Source organism: Tursiops truncatus, chromosome 20 (genome assembly GCF_011762595.2).
Source record: "Tursiops truncatus isolate mTurTru1 chromosome 20, mTurTru1.mat.Y, whole genome shotgun sequence".
NCBI classification, from domain to species: domain Eukaryota; kingdom Metazoa; phylum Chordata; class Mammalia; order Artiodactyla; family Delphinidae; genus Tursiops; species Tursiops truncatus.
In genome coordinates this window covers 28,424,954-28,440,555 of record NC_047053.1, presented here as the reverse complement: position 1 = coordinate 28,440,555, position 15,602 = coordinate 28,424,954, and the positions used below count along the sequence as shown (strand labels likewise).

At 36.9% G+C, this 15,602-nt stretch overlaps 1 protein-coding gene across 2 annotated transcripts in view; it reads left to right on the top strand.

The window, feature by feature from the left end:
* The window catches only part of HSF5 (heat shock transcription factor 5), a 52,219-nt gene that overhangs the window by 3,208 nt on the left and 33,409 nt on the right, over positions 1-15,602 (top strand). For both annotated transcript variants that reach the window (XM_073797844.1, XM_019945526.3), the window contains exons 2-3: positions 2,998-3,372; positions 13,043-13,137. In XM_073797844.1, the coding sequence (XP_073653945.1) occupies positions 2,998-3,372; positions 13,043-13,137 (470 nt within the window). The remainder of the gene's footprint in view (positions 1-2,997; positions 3,373-13,042; positions 13,138-15,602) is intronic.

Here is a 15,602-nt window from a genome sequence, read left to right as displayed (position 1 = left end):
TAAATTTAATTCATACTTTTTCAGTGTAGATAATACATCAATCCATATACACCTGAATTACTGTAGTTTTCATGCCTTTCCTGTTTTTTACCATTCTCCCTGTTGGTGTGTGCAGGAGCTGTGTCAGGTGTGGGTTGTCTGCACCACAGGCTTGGTTCACTAGGGAACTGTGTTACTGGTTTGGGTGGAATGTAATGTTAAGTTCAAGAATACCGGCCCGCCTTTGTTTTGCTTTAATTCCATGTTCTAAGTCCTTGGCTCTTCTATTTTGCCTCACCTAATTTTTATTCTGCTTGATTCTTGCCTTGGTTATATGCCTGACTACACTGCTCCTTCCCAGTCTCCTTTCTGTTTTCTGTGTTCCACTGCAGCTTCTGGTTTAAATACTTCTCTTTTACAGTAGAGTCCTCTGTTTTCGGACCTAGCTGTCTTACCTAGATCCACTGAGCCAGCTGTCCTGTTCACCTTTTGAGAATGTACTTGATAAGAAATGTGAGGATCACATGTTTTTCCCTGTTTTGTTTGCCCACTGTTGTTATTTTGTTTTTAGTGGCAGTTTATTTTACACTACTTGTTAAAGTTTTCTGAACTAAGCAGCAAGTCTGAGCACTAGATAATCTGTTTTTGCCTGGGGATAACAAGCTCTCAAGAGGCAAGTTTTGGGAAGGAGGCAAATTCTTTCCTGGGGATTGATTAGCTCAGATTCACTTTTATAGATGCAATAGAAAATTTAAGAACAGAAATTCAGCCTGCCTTACAGTTCCAGGATTCTGGATTTAATCTTTACCAAATATTTCTTAGATGTTCTGAAGACATGTAGGTGATGTTCTATAAAGTTGGTCAGAATAGAACCCTTAACAGAAGAATAAATAAGAGCTGAGCATGTTTTAGTTCTTTATTTTTAAAAAACAAATTGAAAGGAATGTCCTCCTAATCCTAACCGTGTCCTTATGTTAGCAGCATCTAAAGAATATAAATATTTGGCCATCACTCAGAATTTATCGTAGTAGAAGTAGAATTATATTTTAATTCAGATCTAAACCAGAATTATATTTTAATTCAGATCTAAACCAGAATTTGAGAAATCGAGGTAGAGCATTCGATAATTATGGGCTTAAGTTATTGACAGTCTGAAAATTCATCAACAACTTAACCCTAAAGAGAGTAAAGAAGGGCACACTGTAGCAACATGAAGTTTTAGCATCCAAGAAAAAATCAAGTGGTGGGTAGTTTGGGACCTCAGAAACACCTGTTTGTGAAGAGCAAAAAAATGTTTCTTTAGGTCTTAAAACAAAGAATTCTCAGTGGTAGTTCAAAGTGTGTATACATGTGGAATTGCTAGTCAAGTAGCATAAAAACTATTTTTGTATTTTAAAGGAAAAAAGGAAAAGTAGTTTTTAAGAGGTGTATCATTTAATCTTCTGAGCTTCTGAGTTTTTTTCCACATTAGATTTAGAGCTCTTGATTTCCAGGTTCCAGAATTGTTTACATATATGTATGCATATATTTGTTTATTTTTGGCATTAATGCTTTATTCTTTTTAAATTTTATTTTAAGAGTTTATTTGAGCCAAAATCAATTTGAATGAGGCAGCGGCAAACCAGAAGTGGTTAAGAGCGCTCCCTAATGCTTTATTCTTTAGAGGAAATTAAACACTATAGAAATACTAGAACAAAGGAAGTGTAACATGTAGAATGGTTTTACAGTTTAAATATTTGGAAAAGTAGGTACCTGAGTGCCATCTTTAGCAGATGAGTAGCACATAAATTAGATTTCCTTCTGTTTTATGGATTAGTTTAATAAAACAAATTGAAAAAACCTTGTGAACTAAATAATTTAGTGCGTAAAGCCCTTCCTAAGAGTAAATTAGGCTAGCTATATGTTCAAGAACCACAGTCTTTAAAATAAGTTCAGCTTGCAACATTTATATTTTCCTTTTCCGCATTACATAGTATTTGCCTTTTCCTCTCTTCCTCATCTCCACTTTTTAATTCCTTTCTAATTTGCTGGGTAAGAAAAAGCAAATACTGGAATCTCTTGGCCTGAGTGTGTGGATTTTTAACAAACTCTCCAGGTGATTCAAATGTAGATCAGTGTTTGAGAGCCATTGATATCTAGGAAGGGACTCGACTAGAGATACTCTGAAGAAAAAAAGACCATGGAAAATTATTGATTGAGTTAAGGAATGAACAAGCCAGAGTTTTCAAGCTTGACTTTTCTGCAAAGATTTTTATTAAAATTTGAAAAAATTGAAAGGGAGCAAAGAACATTAAATTACTTTTTGGTGTGTGTTATAATTTATATTTCTTCCACACTTATATCTTTTACGTATATGGTTGAGGGCTTATTTTTGTGCCTATTATTAAGGTTCCTAAATGATTTGAAAGACTGGAATTTCTAAAACTTCTAGGAAGTAGTTTACAGGTTGGAAAAATCTGGGTCAGTCAGTTGAGGTGAAAGGTAAGATGACATTTAACATTTGATTTAATGTTAGAGTTTGGCTACTTTGTCTCTTATGACAGTCATATAGAGAACCAGACAAAAGTTATTTGATTATTTTTTCAGCATTATATGTGTAATCTCATATTCTGGATTCTGAACAACTTGTTTTTACCAATAAATTTCTGTTGTGTTAAAAGTGGCTGAGGGCTTCCCTGGTGGCGCAGTGGTTGAGAGTCCACCTGACGATGCAGGGGACACGGGTTCGTGCCCTGGTCCAGGAAGATCCCACATGCCGCAGAGCGGCTAGGCCCATAAGCCATGGCCGCTGAGCCAGCATATCCGGAGCCTGTGCTCCGCAACGAGAGAGGCCACGACAGTGAGAGGCCCACATAACGCAAAAAAAAAAAAAAAAAAAAAAAAAAAAAAAAAAAAAAAAGTGGCTGAGAACTCAACATAGCCACAAGTGAAGAGAAGCGCATATTTTGTGACTTTTGGTTTACTGCGTCTGGTGGTGTAATGTAAGATTAGTAAATGTGCTCCTCCTCTTTTATGCAGGACCAGTGGCTGTAGGACAATTCCACCGGTCGTTCCGGCGAGATAGTTTGTCTCCTTACTCCTACGTATCAGCTCCATCCCACAACCACGGTCCTTTCCCTCTGAAAGGTTTAGATCGGACCCCGATTCCTCCTAGAACATGGCAGAACTCTCTTGGAATGCACCCAGGACAAGTGGAAACGTCTCTCACTTTTTCAGATAAAGGGGTTCCATTTCCTGTACTACAGAGGTTTCCAACTGAGGTTACATATACCCTGCAGCCCAGTGCCACATCCGTACATGTTCAACAAGGTCCTCAAACAATGATCAGCTCCTCCCAGAAATATAGTAACTACACACCGTCAGCGCAGTACTCCCAAGCCTACTATCCAACAGGTATGAGAAATTCAAGTTCAGTGGCTTCTCTTAAGGTACTTTTAATGAGAATTTATATTTTTTTAATGTGTTTCTGTATGCCTAAACAAAAATAGGAATATGCACTTAAGAAATGCCAAAGATTTCTCATGAGTACACATTATTTAGCAATAATGTAAAATTTCATTGATGCTTAAAAGTTGTGAAAATTCTGTTCGTGCGTAAAGGTATAGGTTTTAATGAAACTGTTGTATCCTCAAAATATGTCCTAGTAATAAAATTAAGACTTAGTACATCAGACCTTGGTATAACTCCTGCTCTTGGTGTAGTAGTTTTTTGTTTTTTGTGGGTTTCTTTTTTTTTTTTAGAAAACCTGCTTATATACATATTACATTGTTTATTTTTTAGTTATGTAGGTGAGACTACCTCATAACGAAATCATGTTAGTATCTCAGTAACGAAGTTTAATAAAAGAGCAACTCACCATCTCTTAAGACTCAATTATATTCTTGTAGTAAAAATGTGATGGTGTGGTTTGGCAGTGCAGTCCCTGCAGTGTTAATCCCAGCCAGTGAAGAACTGGGAGTAGCAGAGAGAAGAGCCTGACAATGACAACTGACCCAGAGCCCAGCCAAGGGCATGGAAGGCCTGCTAGTAGATCTCAAGCCACTCATTGGGAATCCTTAAGATAGTGACCCTCTATTTAGCTTCTTGGGGCTAGGGAGTGTCTTTTTTTTGGGGGGGGGTACATTTTTGCAAAATGATAGCATTACCATTTAATTCAGAACAATTTCATGGTTTTGCAGAAGCACCATAGAGGTGATGTGTGTTTTCATGTAGTGTTTACCCAGAGTGATGAAATGGGGCAATAGAAACAAGTCAAGGGTCAAGGCTTTCAGAAACGACTGGGAAGAGAAGAAAGGGGGCAATCCTTTGCCCTATGAATTAAGGTTCTAGGCATATTAATTAAGTACATCTGGAAGCAATTTCTAGAGGTATTTTGTTAGACCATTTTTCCCAGGCAGGACGAAATCAAAAGCTAAAATAAGTGGAAGGCATGTGAATTAGATAAGGGGGTAAATAATTTGTTGCCTTTTAAAAGTTGTAAATTTGGGAACTGTTCCATTTGTAATAATTCTCACTATTTTCTAGCTGGTAGCATCCAACATATTGTTTTATTATTGGCTCATTGCGGTTTACCTAAATATGGCCAGTAAAAGGGATTGCTTTTTTTTCTCAAAGCACTTAAGTTTAATAATATTAAAATAATAAAACCAGAGTTTAAATTAGATTGGGTTGTATAGATTTTTGGAGCTGCTACTGTTTTGGAGGATGGAGTTGAGAAGGAAAAGGGGAAGGAATTATATGGAGTAAGATGATATAGCACTTCTAATCATTTACCTATTAGAGATTTAAAAATTTTTTTTTACCTTATTATATAAAAAAAAGTTGAGGCCTAGTTCTTTTTCCCAGATTTTTAGCTACTTCTTTGAAGAACAAAAATATCTGGGTGATCTTTAAAAACAGAAGATGACTAATTTCATGTTATAAGTTGTATATCTTATGTATAGCAACAAATAGTATCAGATTTTTATTGAGGAGTTTAATCCAATATTTTAATAAACAAATTAGGCATTTCCATCTAAATTATAATTTTGGCTGCCTTCCATATATGCATAGAATATATATATATATATATATATATATATATATATATATACACACATACACATACATACACACAGAGAGCCAGTCTGTGCCTTTCTTACACTTGCTTTATGTTCTATAGCCTGTCAACTGGACAATACCCCTACTTCCCCTCCTTTTACCAATAAATGTTTCTCTTTCTTTTCCGAACCTCCCTCCAAACCCCCCTCCTCACACTACTAAAGACTAAAGACTCAAAAAGCTTCTGGGGAGTTGAAATTTAGAAGGACTGCAACAGAGAGATGTAGAAATGTTCTTGGCCTTCTAATTTGGAATTTTGGAGAAATTTTCCTATGGACGTATTAGACATAGTGGTTAGGTTCTATATTACTGTTGGTCCTTCTGTTAAGGTATAGATGGTTATAATCTGGCTTAGGAGCCAGACTAGCCTATATGATGATGTTTCTACGGGAAAATGTATTCCAAGTTCCAAACAATCCTCTTGGAAACTCCTAGTTCTAAATTTTATGAGAACCAGTTATATAGTATTTACTAGAAAACACTACAGATTGTTAATATTATTCCTCATTATGGAAATACTGTTTGTTAAATTATTGTGATTTAAGGATATATGTTATTTTAAAATATTTTATGTTAGCTTGGATTTAAATTTGTAAATAAATTTATTAATTTGATAATTACACTGGAAATCGTCTCCAAGAGTCCAAGGTAAGGACTAGGGAAGAGACACATTAAAAGAACAAGTAAATGCTGCTGATGTTTTGATAATGTAGAGTGAATATGAAATAGAATCTGGGGTTATGTGAATTTTTTGTTTTGTCTTCTTTGGTATGGATAATTGAAATGACTATGAAGGTTCTGAGGTTACGAGAAAAAGAAATCTCATGATTTCATGATGACTTCAAATATATAGAGGAGTTCTATGATACAATGTAGGCAGAATTGCTTTGAACATTCTGAAGTACTATATAAATAAAAAAATAAAAAGTTGTATTGTTAAATACATAAGACCTGCTATGGAAAAGAAAGTGCTAAAGAAATACTGTGCAAGTACTTAATTCCTCCAAATTTTAGGTGAAGGAAGCAAAAAGTAGTGAGCAATTTAACCAATATTTAGTGAGTACCTGTTTATGAAGGGTTTTACAAATGACTTTCCCAGAGTTAAGTAAAATACTATTCTCAGAGGCAGGATGATAATCACTCCCAAATCCAGCTCTCCAAATCCAAATAAAGTAACTAATTTTGGAATAATGGTCATACTTGTATCCTTTCAAAGTGAACTATATGACTTGAGGTTTGGATCAAATTTTAGTAAAAAACAATACTCAACTTCATTTAAAACTTAGTTATAGGGCTTCCCTGGTGGCACAGTGGTTAGGAGTCTGCCTGCCGATGCAGGGGACGCAGGTTCGTGCCCCGGTCCGGGAGGATCCCACATGCCGCGGAGCGGCTGGGCCCGTGAGCCATGGCCGCTGGGCCTGCGCGTCCGGGGCCTGTGCTCTGCGGCGGGAGAGGCCACAGCGGGGAGAGGCCACAGCGGTGAGAGGCCCGCGTGCCGCAAAAAACCCCCCCCCAAAAACAAAAAAAAAAACCCTTAGTTATATTGAAAATAAACTTGGATCTGGTCTTCAAATGGTATAACCAGTAAATTTTGAATTTTGTAATATTTCATAAATTATTAATTTCTCTAGTAAAGCGAAACATTGAGACTAAAAATCTGCTATCAGACTGACTCCTAAATTGACTCACCTGAATTATTTCTTACATTTGTCATTCCTGTCTTGAAGCATCTGTTTTCTTTTTTATTTATTTATTTAATTTTTGGGGGCTGCGTAGGGTCTTAGTTGTGGCACGCGGGGTCTTCATTGCGGTGTGGGCTCTTCATTTTGGCGCACGGGCTTCTCTCTAGTTGTGGCGTACAGGTTTTCTCTCTCTAGTTGTGGCATGCAGGCTTAATTGCCCCCCAGTATGGAAGGCAGATTCTTTACCACTGGACCACCAAGGAAGTCCTGAAGCATCTGTTTTCTTTGCCTAGATCGTTTATATTTTTTCCAGTCTTATCACTTCTTCAAAGACAAAATGTTGTAGATCCAGTGCTATTTGACTCTTTTTAGTCTTACCCTATCTTGAATTCAGTTTTTTTCCTCTAATGCTATTTTCACAGTGTGCTGCTATAATTTAATGTCCCTTTTTTATGAAAAACTTCATTTAAGACCTTTTTATTTTACTCATTCTCTATATATTTGAACATACATAAGAATATTAATATATTCATATTTATATAGAGAGTCCTGTATTGAGGAATTGTTTTCCTTTGACTCATGTTGTAATGCTGAATTGACTCAAAATCAACTTTGATTTTTTTTCTGCATTAAGTTTTAAGCTCACAGCAGTGATCAGCAATTTGTAGCTGCCTTTTATCTCATATTTTAATTAACAAATACTTGTATAACAATCACTGCGACCAGGTACTATTCTGAGCACTTTCCAAATATTAATTAGTTTAATCCTCACAACAACCTTATAAGATAGGGAATGTAGTTATCCTCATTTTATAGATTAGAAACTGAAGCACAGCCAGGCACAAGCAGGGCTGGGGAACAAATCCGGGCAAACTGACTCAAGGGTTCATTATTTTGGCCACTGTGCTCTGCTGCCTGCCTGCCTGTCATACAAAGAGGGACTTTTGTTTTGTTTTTCTTTTGCGAGAGACTCTTTCCTGATATATCTCTTACCCAGAGTTAGTTACTTCCAGATAGGGTAGATGACAGAGTTTGGTGGGGGGACCTCCCCTTCTGTGCTGCCGGTGACAGTGGGACTGGCCCTGGGCTATTGACTCACCCTGCTCAAGCAGAGAGAACATACTCCAGCTGTTGGAGTCAGGGGTCCAGTTTGGGGGCCTCTGAGGAGTGGGGCTGTGTCTAATTCATTTTTGTATCCCCCTGCACCTGCCATAGTGCTTGGCCATAATGGGCCCTTAGTAAATAATTTATTGAATGAATGAAATAATTCTAGTCTCAGCTTTGCAGTTAATCATCTGATGGACATTGTGACATTCTGTGGATTATTTCATGTCACTCAGCCTCAGTTTCCCTTTCTATAAAGTGGCAATAATATTTTGGGTCGGGGATTAAATGAATTAATGTATGTGAATAGACTATAAAACTTAAAACACTATTTACATATAAAGGATAACATTTTAAAAACTGTATTTAAAATGGGCCTAGATATTAATACTTTAAAGGCTAACTAAAGTGGTTTGTAAGAACATAGCCTTCCCCTGAAGGTACATATGTTTATTGAAAAACATATTTTGTATCATTATTAAAATTTTTTTCTGAATTGACTCTTGGGCAAAGAAGGTTGCTTATTATTGTTTTAACGTACATTAAATTTTAAAGGTTTGATCTCTAGGCTTCTAATCCTACATAATGTACATAAACAAGTATGGAATCTCAAGTTATAGGAGCTTTCTGATGCTCAGGTAGCCTGTATTGTCAGTTTCTCTGAAAAGGGCTGATTTTGTTCTTATGGAAAGAGGGACTTGGCATAGATACACCAGGAGGTTTTCTTTAGCTGCCAGAAGAAACTAAGCAAAAGCACAATTATATTTTCCTTTCTCTTTACTGAGGTAAAATATATGTAACATAGAATTTACCATTTTAACCATTTTTAAGTGTACAGCTCTGTGGCATTAAATACGTTCACATTATTGTACTAGCATCACCACCATCCATTTCCAGAACTTTTTCGTCTTCCCCCAGCTGAAATCTGTATCCATTAAACACTAACTTCACATTCCCCTCTCGCCATCTTTTGGCAACCACCATTCTACTTTCTGTCTTGAAGAATTTGATAACTCTAGGGACTTCGTATAAGAGCAGACACATATTTGTCCTTTTGTGATTGGCTTATTTCACTTATTTCAAGAGTCATTGATACTGTGGCATGAGTCAACATTTCCTTCCTTTTTATTTTTTATAAATTTATTTATTTTTGGCTACATTGGTTCTTTTTTTTTAACATCTTTATTGGAGTATAATTGCTTTACAATGGTGTGTTAGTTTCTGCTTTATAACAAAATGAATCAGTTATACATATACATATGTCCCCGTATCTCTTCCCTCTTGTATCTCCCTCCCTGCTGCATTGGTTCTTCGTTGCTGTGTATGGGCTTTCTCTGGTTGCGGTGAGTGGGGGCTACTCTTCGTTGCGGAGCACAGGCTCCAGGCACGCGGGCTTCAGTAGTTGTGGCACACGGGCTTGGTAGTTGTGGCTCGCAGGCTCTAGAGCACAGGCTCAGTAGTTATGGCTCACGGGCTTAGTTGCTGTGTGGCATGTGGGATCTTCCTGGACCAGGGCTCGAACCCCGTCCCCTGCATTGGCAGGTGGATTCTTAACCACTGTGACAACAGGGAAGTCCCTCCTTCCTTTTTAATGCTGAATAATTTTCTATAAATTTCCATATGTATGGACCACATTTTGTTTATCCGTTCACCTGTTGATAGACACTGGGTTGCTTCCACCTTTGGCTACTGTGAATAATGCTGCTATGAACTTGGTTGTACAATAATCTGTTCTGCTTTCACTTCTTTTGGGTATAGGCTGGAACACCATTTCTTTTCAAATTAACTTAAATTAATTTATTTATTTGGCTGCGGTGCGCGGGTTTTCTCTAGTTGTGGCGAGCGGGGGCTACTCTTCGTTTTGCAGTGCGCGGGCTTCTCATTGCGGTGGCTTCTCTTGTGGAGCACGGGGCTCTAGGCGTGTGGGCTTCAGTAGCGTGTCACGCAGGCTCAGTAGTTGTGGCACACGGGCTTAGTTGCTCCGCGGCATGTGGGATCTTCTTGGACCAGGGCTCGAGCCCATGTCCCCTGCATTGGCAGGCAGATTCTTCACCACTGTGCCACCAGGGAAGTCCCTAGAAAACCATATCTTTACCTCACTGTAGATGAGGAGATGTTGGGGTTCTAGTTGCTGTAGTAACTTATCTTGAAATTAAATTTACTATTTATTAGGATGTTTTTCCTTTTGAGTATTTATGTTGGGTATTTCCTTACTGTTGACACTGTACTATTCGAGAGTAGATTCACGTCCAAAACATTTTAATTATAGATTTGAATTACCTCCATAGGATAAAGTATATGAACCTCTTTTCCTAACCTATAGTGGATGTGAAAATTTTTACCTTTAGATAAATTTTTAGTAATCCTGTCTTTATTTTATTACTAGAATTGTTTTTTTGTTTTTTTTTGCGGTACACGGGCATCTCACTGTTGTGGCCTCTCCCGTTGCGGAGCACAGGCTCCGGACGCCCAGGGTCAGTGGCCATGGCTCACGGGCCCAGCCGCTCCGCGGCATGTGGGATCTTCCCGGACCGGGACGCGAACCCGTGTCCCCTGCATTGGCAGGCGGACTCTCAACCACTGCACCACCAGGGAAGCCCTAGAATTGTTTTTTTAAATGTCATCAACTCTGATATTTATATATGGAATAGAAATTGTTCATTATTTCCAGTTTTTTATTCTATATGCAATTTAATGCCTTAAGTGAACACTGCCTTCAGGAAAATACTGGAAGATCTTTATGCAGATGAACGTGTCTTAGGACATAGCGATAAACTCAGTTTTATAAATGTTAGTGCTTTCACAGTGCTTTCATAATACATGCTAAATGAATTTGTCATGTATTAAGCACACAGTTGCAGTTTTATAGCTAGGTTTTCATATTCAGTAAACTTATTAATACTTTGTTTTGTTCTATTTTGTTGATTATACGAAGTAGCACTGCACTGGTAAGGAAATAGCCATTGAGGAATCTTTTTGGATTATCTGTTCAAGTCCTCCCTTTCTTCATGCAGGTACCTTTCTACTTTCCATTTGTAACTGGACACTTTAAAGGATATTCACTATTTTGATGTTTCCTTAGATTCCAAATCAGCTATCAACTATCTATTAATATATTCTCTGTTATATATTCTATTTCTCCAAGAAATTTATTTTAAAGTACACTTTAACAACTATTCAAAATGTGTAAACAATGGAGTCAGATCATAGCAATATCAGAAAAATAAAGCTAATACCGTTCACTGATTTATTTGTAACAAAACACTTTTATGGTGCCCTGATGGGTGAAAACCTGCAGCCCCTGACTGAGTCCTTTACTGCCACTAGGGGGCTAAGTTTTCCTCAGCTGTTAAAACTAAAGATCCCAGTGTTTTTCAGTTTTGGCGAACCCCGCAGACCCCTCCTTGCTGTTTTGCTTTTTGGATTTAACTTATGTCCCAGGATATTTGTGCCTTTAAATATTATGGGAAACCAAGTTCAAATCCAAAACATTTTAATTGTGTATTTGAATAATCTCCAAGGATATTGGAAATGACAACAGCTTGAATTTTATGTGACCATTCTAGTAATATCTGGCTTTTTTAACCACTGGACTTGTTAAAATTATGTAATAATTCAGAAAACATCAACCCTTATGTTTGTAATTGAACTAGAATTCTATCCATCATTTTAATTGTTTACTTCTGCGTGCAAAATGTAATGCCTTAAAATGCACATGATAAAATAAAATATTTATTTCTTGTATACCTTTATGAACTTCTGACATTTAAAAATTCAGTAGTCAGTAATGGAGAAATAGGGAAGCATTTTAATGAATTTTTACAATCCTTAGGCTAATTCACTTCAAAGTTTACCGAATAAGATTATTTAGTAATATTATTAGCATACTCAAAATATGAAAAACATGGACCAAAAAAGAGAAAGTTGCCACCTTACAAAAAGGATACCTTAAAAATATTCAGCAAGTGGAGTTCTAGTAAAATTAAAATATTACATTTAGGAAGAAGAAAAGATTAGGGAAGTATTATGATATATTAAAGAGCATGTACTTTGGAGTTTGCCTCTGTCACTATCGGCGTTGTGACTTTTGGCACATTTTTTAACATCCCTGAGCTTTAGTTTCCTTATTTTTGTAAAGTAATGTTAATACCTCATTCAATTGTTGTTTGGATTAAATGAGGCCATATATGTAAAGGACCTAGGACTGTGCCTGGAATATGGTAGGTGTTCAACAAATGTCATCCTCTGTTTAATCCAAAGATGTGATGTTATAACTGATTCTCAGTCGTTCTAGAGGGCCTCTCTCTGGAAAAGAGGAGACTCAACCTATTATTAAGGCTACATCTGTAGGTATGACTTTACCAGTAGAAAGAGTTCAGTCTTTTCATGGTATCCTAACTATAAAGAGAAAGTTTGGAAAATGTATTTCCTTAGCTAAAATAATAGCATTGTTAGCTATTTACTTATTGCTTGCTTACTGTATGCCAGTACTGTTCTTAGTGCTTTGTGCATATTAACTCATTCACTCCTCACAACAGACATGTTAGGTAGGTACTATTATTTTCCCTATTCTAACAGAATGCAGAAACTAAGGCCCAAGGGGATTAACGTTGCTCAAGTTTATACAGCTATTAAAATTTTGGAGCTGGGCTCCAAAGCCAGGCAGTCTGGCTCTAGAATCTGAATTCCTAACCACTTGTCTAAATTGTTAAAACATTGTTTTCATAGATTCCACTGGATGCATTGTACAACAGTAGGAGTGCTTGGAGTGTACTTATACTTATTTTATCCTTAAAAACCTTCCTCCAAATGTTTGTTACTATTAAAATGATTGAAATAATTGTTTTAGAATTCTGAATATGTTCTGATATCTTCAGTAAAAGGAAATTACTACTTTCAGTAAGAATAAATGTTTGGTTAGAAGGGCAACAAAATGTTTAGGTGCTAAAGAAATCATTTATAAAAGTAGACATGACCCTTTTAAATGACTTTTAATATTGCCTTATTGCCATTTGTTTTCAACAAATAAGGACACCTAATTGGACCAAATATATTTTATTGCACCCACAAAGGAAAACTTTTGGAATTTTTTGTTCCAAGTTGAAAGAGAGGAGTGCCTTGAATGCTGTAGAGGTTGATTTGGGTTGACGGCTTTTCTGTGTTTGGATTTGTTCCAGCTGTGCTGCAGTGCTGCTCTCCTACCCACATGGATGCGCTCAGTAGTTGTGTGACTCCCACTGCCCCTTCCTATGCACACTGCAACTACTTCCAGGTAAGATGCTGGGAACAATGGACATACCCTGCGTCAGGTACAATACGATTGGCCTTGCAGAATTCCAAAGTGTAATTTTATCTTAATGAGTAGCCAGAGGTAAGCTGTGGATTATGGCCTTAGTTTTTCTCAATTCTAAAAAAAAAAGAGTTGATGTAAATGATGTCTGAGGATTCTTCTAGGCCTACACTATCTTCTTGGCCTACTCTTAGGCACTAGCCACATGTAGCTATTTAAATTTAAATGAATTAAAGTTAAATAAAATTTAAAACTCATTCCTCAGTAGGAAGGGTGGGAGGGAGGGAGGTGCAAGAGGGAGGAGATATGGGGATATATGTATATGCAGAGCTGATTCACTTTGTTATGAAGCAGAAACTAACACACCATTGTAACCAATTATACTCCAATAAAGATGTTAAAAAAAAAATCATTCCTCAGTCACACTAGCCACATTTCAGGTGCTTAATAGTTTCGTTTGGCTAGCGGTTACCAAATTTTATAGTACAGATAGAGAACATTTTCATCATTGCTGACAGTTAGTTGGAACAATGTTGTTCAACTAACTGTCAACAATGGTAAAATTGATTACCATGGTAAAATGAATACCAGATAAACTCTAAAAGTATATAAATCACCAAATGACAGATCCTTCCAAGATGGTACAATTACTTTTTTTTTAAAGGAGAAAGGAAAATGATGTCAAAAATGAGAAAGCCCCCATGTTGTAAACACTGCACTTCGATTTTTTCTCATATTTGTTAGGAAGCAATTGCTTTGATTTAAATGTTGTAGACTACTACTTCTAGGATAAGATTAAATCCCATGTTTGTATTTTTATGCTATAGTTGCTTAAAGATTGGAATTGTTTTCCTTTGATATCATGTAGTCATGATAGCTTCTGTTCTTTAGAGAATATCTTACTATTGACATTACAGTACTCAAAAGAACATTCCTTTTTTCTTTTTTGTCTTTTCTTTCTTTTCTTTCTTTGAGGAGTATAGAATCAGATCAAGGAGACTTAGCTGGACTTTTTTTTTTTTTTTTTTTTTTTTTTTTTTTGCGGTACGCGGGCCTCTCACTGTTGTGGCTTCTCCCATTGCGGAGCACAGGCTCCGGACGCGCAGGCCCAGCGGCCATGGCTCACGGGCCCAGCCGCTCCGCGGCACGCGGGATCCTCCCGGACCGGGGCACGAACCCGCGTCCCCTGCATTGGCAGGCGGACTCCCAACAACTGCGCCACCAGGGAAGCCCAGCTGGACATTTTTAATGGCAGCTGTCATCAAGCATGTTAGTCTAGCCGATTCATCTTCACTGGAAGGACATATCTATCTCACAAATTAGATGCTCTTGTCTGTAGATCCAGGCATTCTCTCCCCTGGATCATACTGGAGATACTCTGTTGGTGTTATATCTTGATTATATTTATGTTTTAAATAAATCATTTAAAACATCTTTGAAGACCTTTGCTTACTACAAAGACAATACATGTTCACTGTAGGAAAATAGAGATAAGTAGACATAAAATTTTTAAATGGAAAAAAGGGAAGTATTTCAGATAACGTTCTGGAAATAAATGCAGTTAGTTTTGTTGGCCTGCAGATATGAGTGTGCATGAATGGTCAGTATATTGCAGTGGTTAAGAGCAAGAACTCTGGAGTCAGGCACACCTAGGTTTGAAACCTGACTCTGTCAGTTACTTCTTTGTGACTTTGTATAAATTATGAAGTTACTCTGAACTTCAGTTCCATCCTTTGGAAATAGAGATGATCACATTTCATAGACCTCTTGTGAGGATTAAATGAAATAATGTATGTAAAGCACTTTGTATGTGCTTGGCACATAGTAAGATCTCAATAAGTGGGGCTATCAGCTATAGTAAAGTAGCTTGATGCTTAAACCATTCGGATTTACATTATTTGGCATTATGGCCTTCAAATCATTGACGCAATCATTGTCAATGTGTTTGGCAATATTGACTCACTACATGTTTTATTTAATAGTAACTCTTCCGTATCTTATGTTTATAACCTGAGATATTCAGCAAACATTTATTGAATGCCTGCCCTGTGCAAAGTACTGTGTATAAGAGAATACATCTTGAAGATATCAGTCTAAAAGTGACAGCTATTTTAATCTATTGTTTTATTATTTAAATAATCTCAGGACCAAAGGACATTTGATATTCCGTACATTTTTTCCCAGATCATTTGGAACAGAATAACAGTACCTCCCCCCTGAATCTATAGAAGCAATGGTGGACTTGTGAGCATCCTGTGTTTGACATTTCCTTACTACATTCCTAAACCAGTATATTACAGATACAAGTGACGTTTTTGTCTGTCAGCCTTTATGGAAGAGTTTGGTTTATAGACATTTTATCAACAAATAGATTTTTGGGTACTATGACTTTTTTGATTTTGTGTACTTTAACCCTGAGAATTATTGGTCCATTCCAGTATTAAACT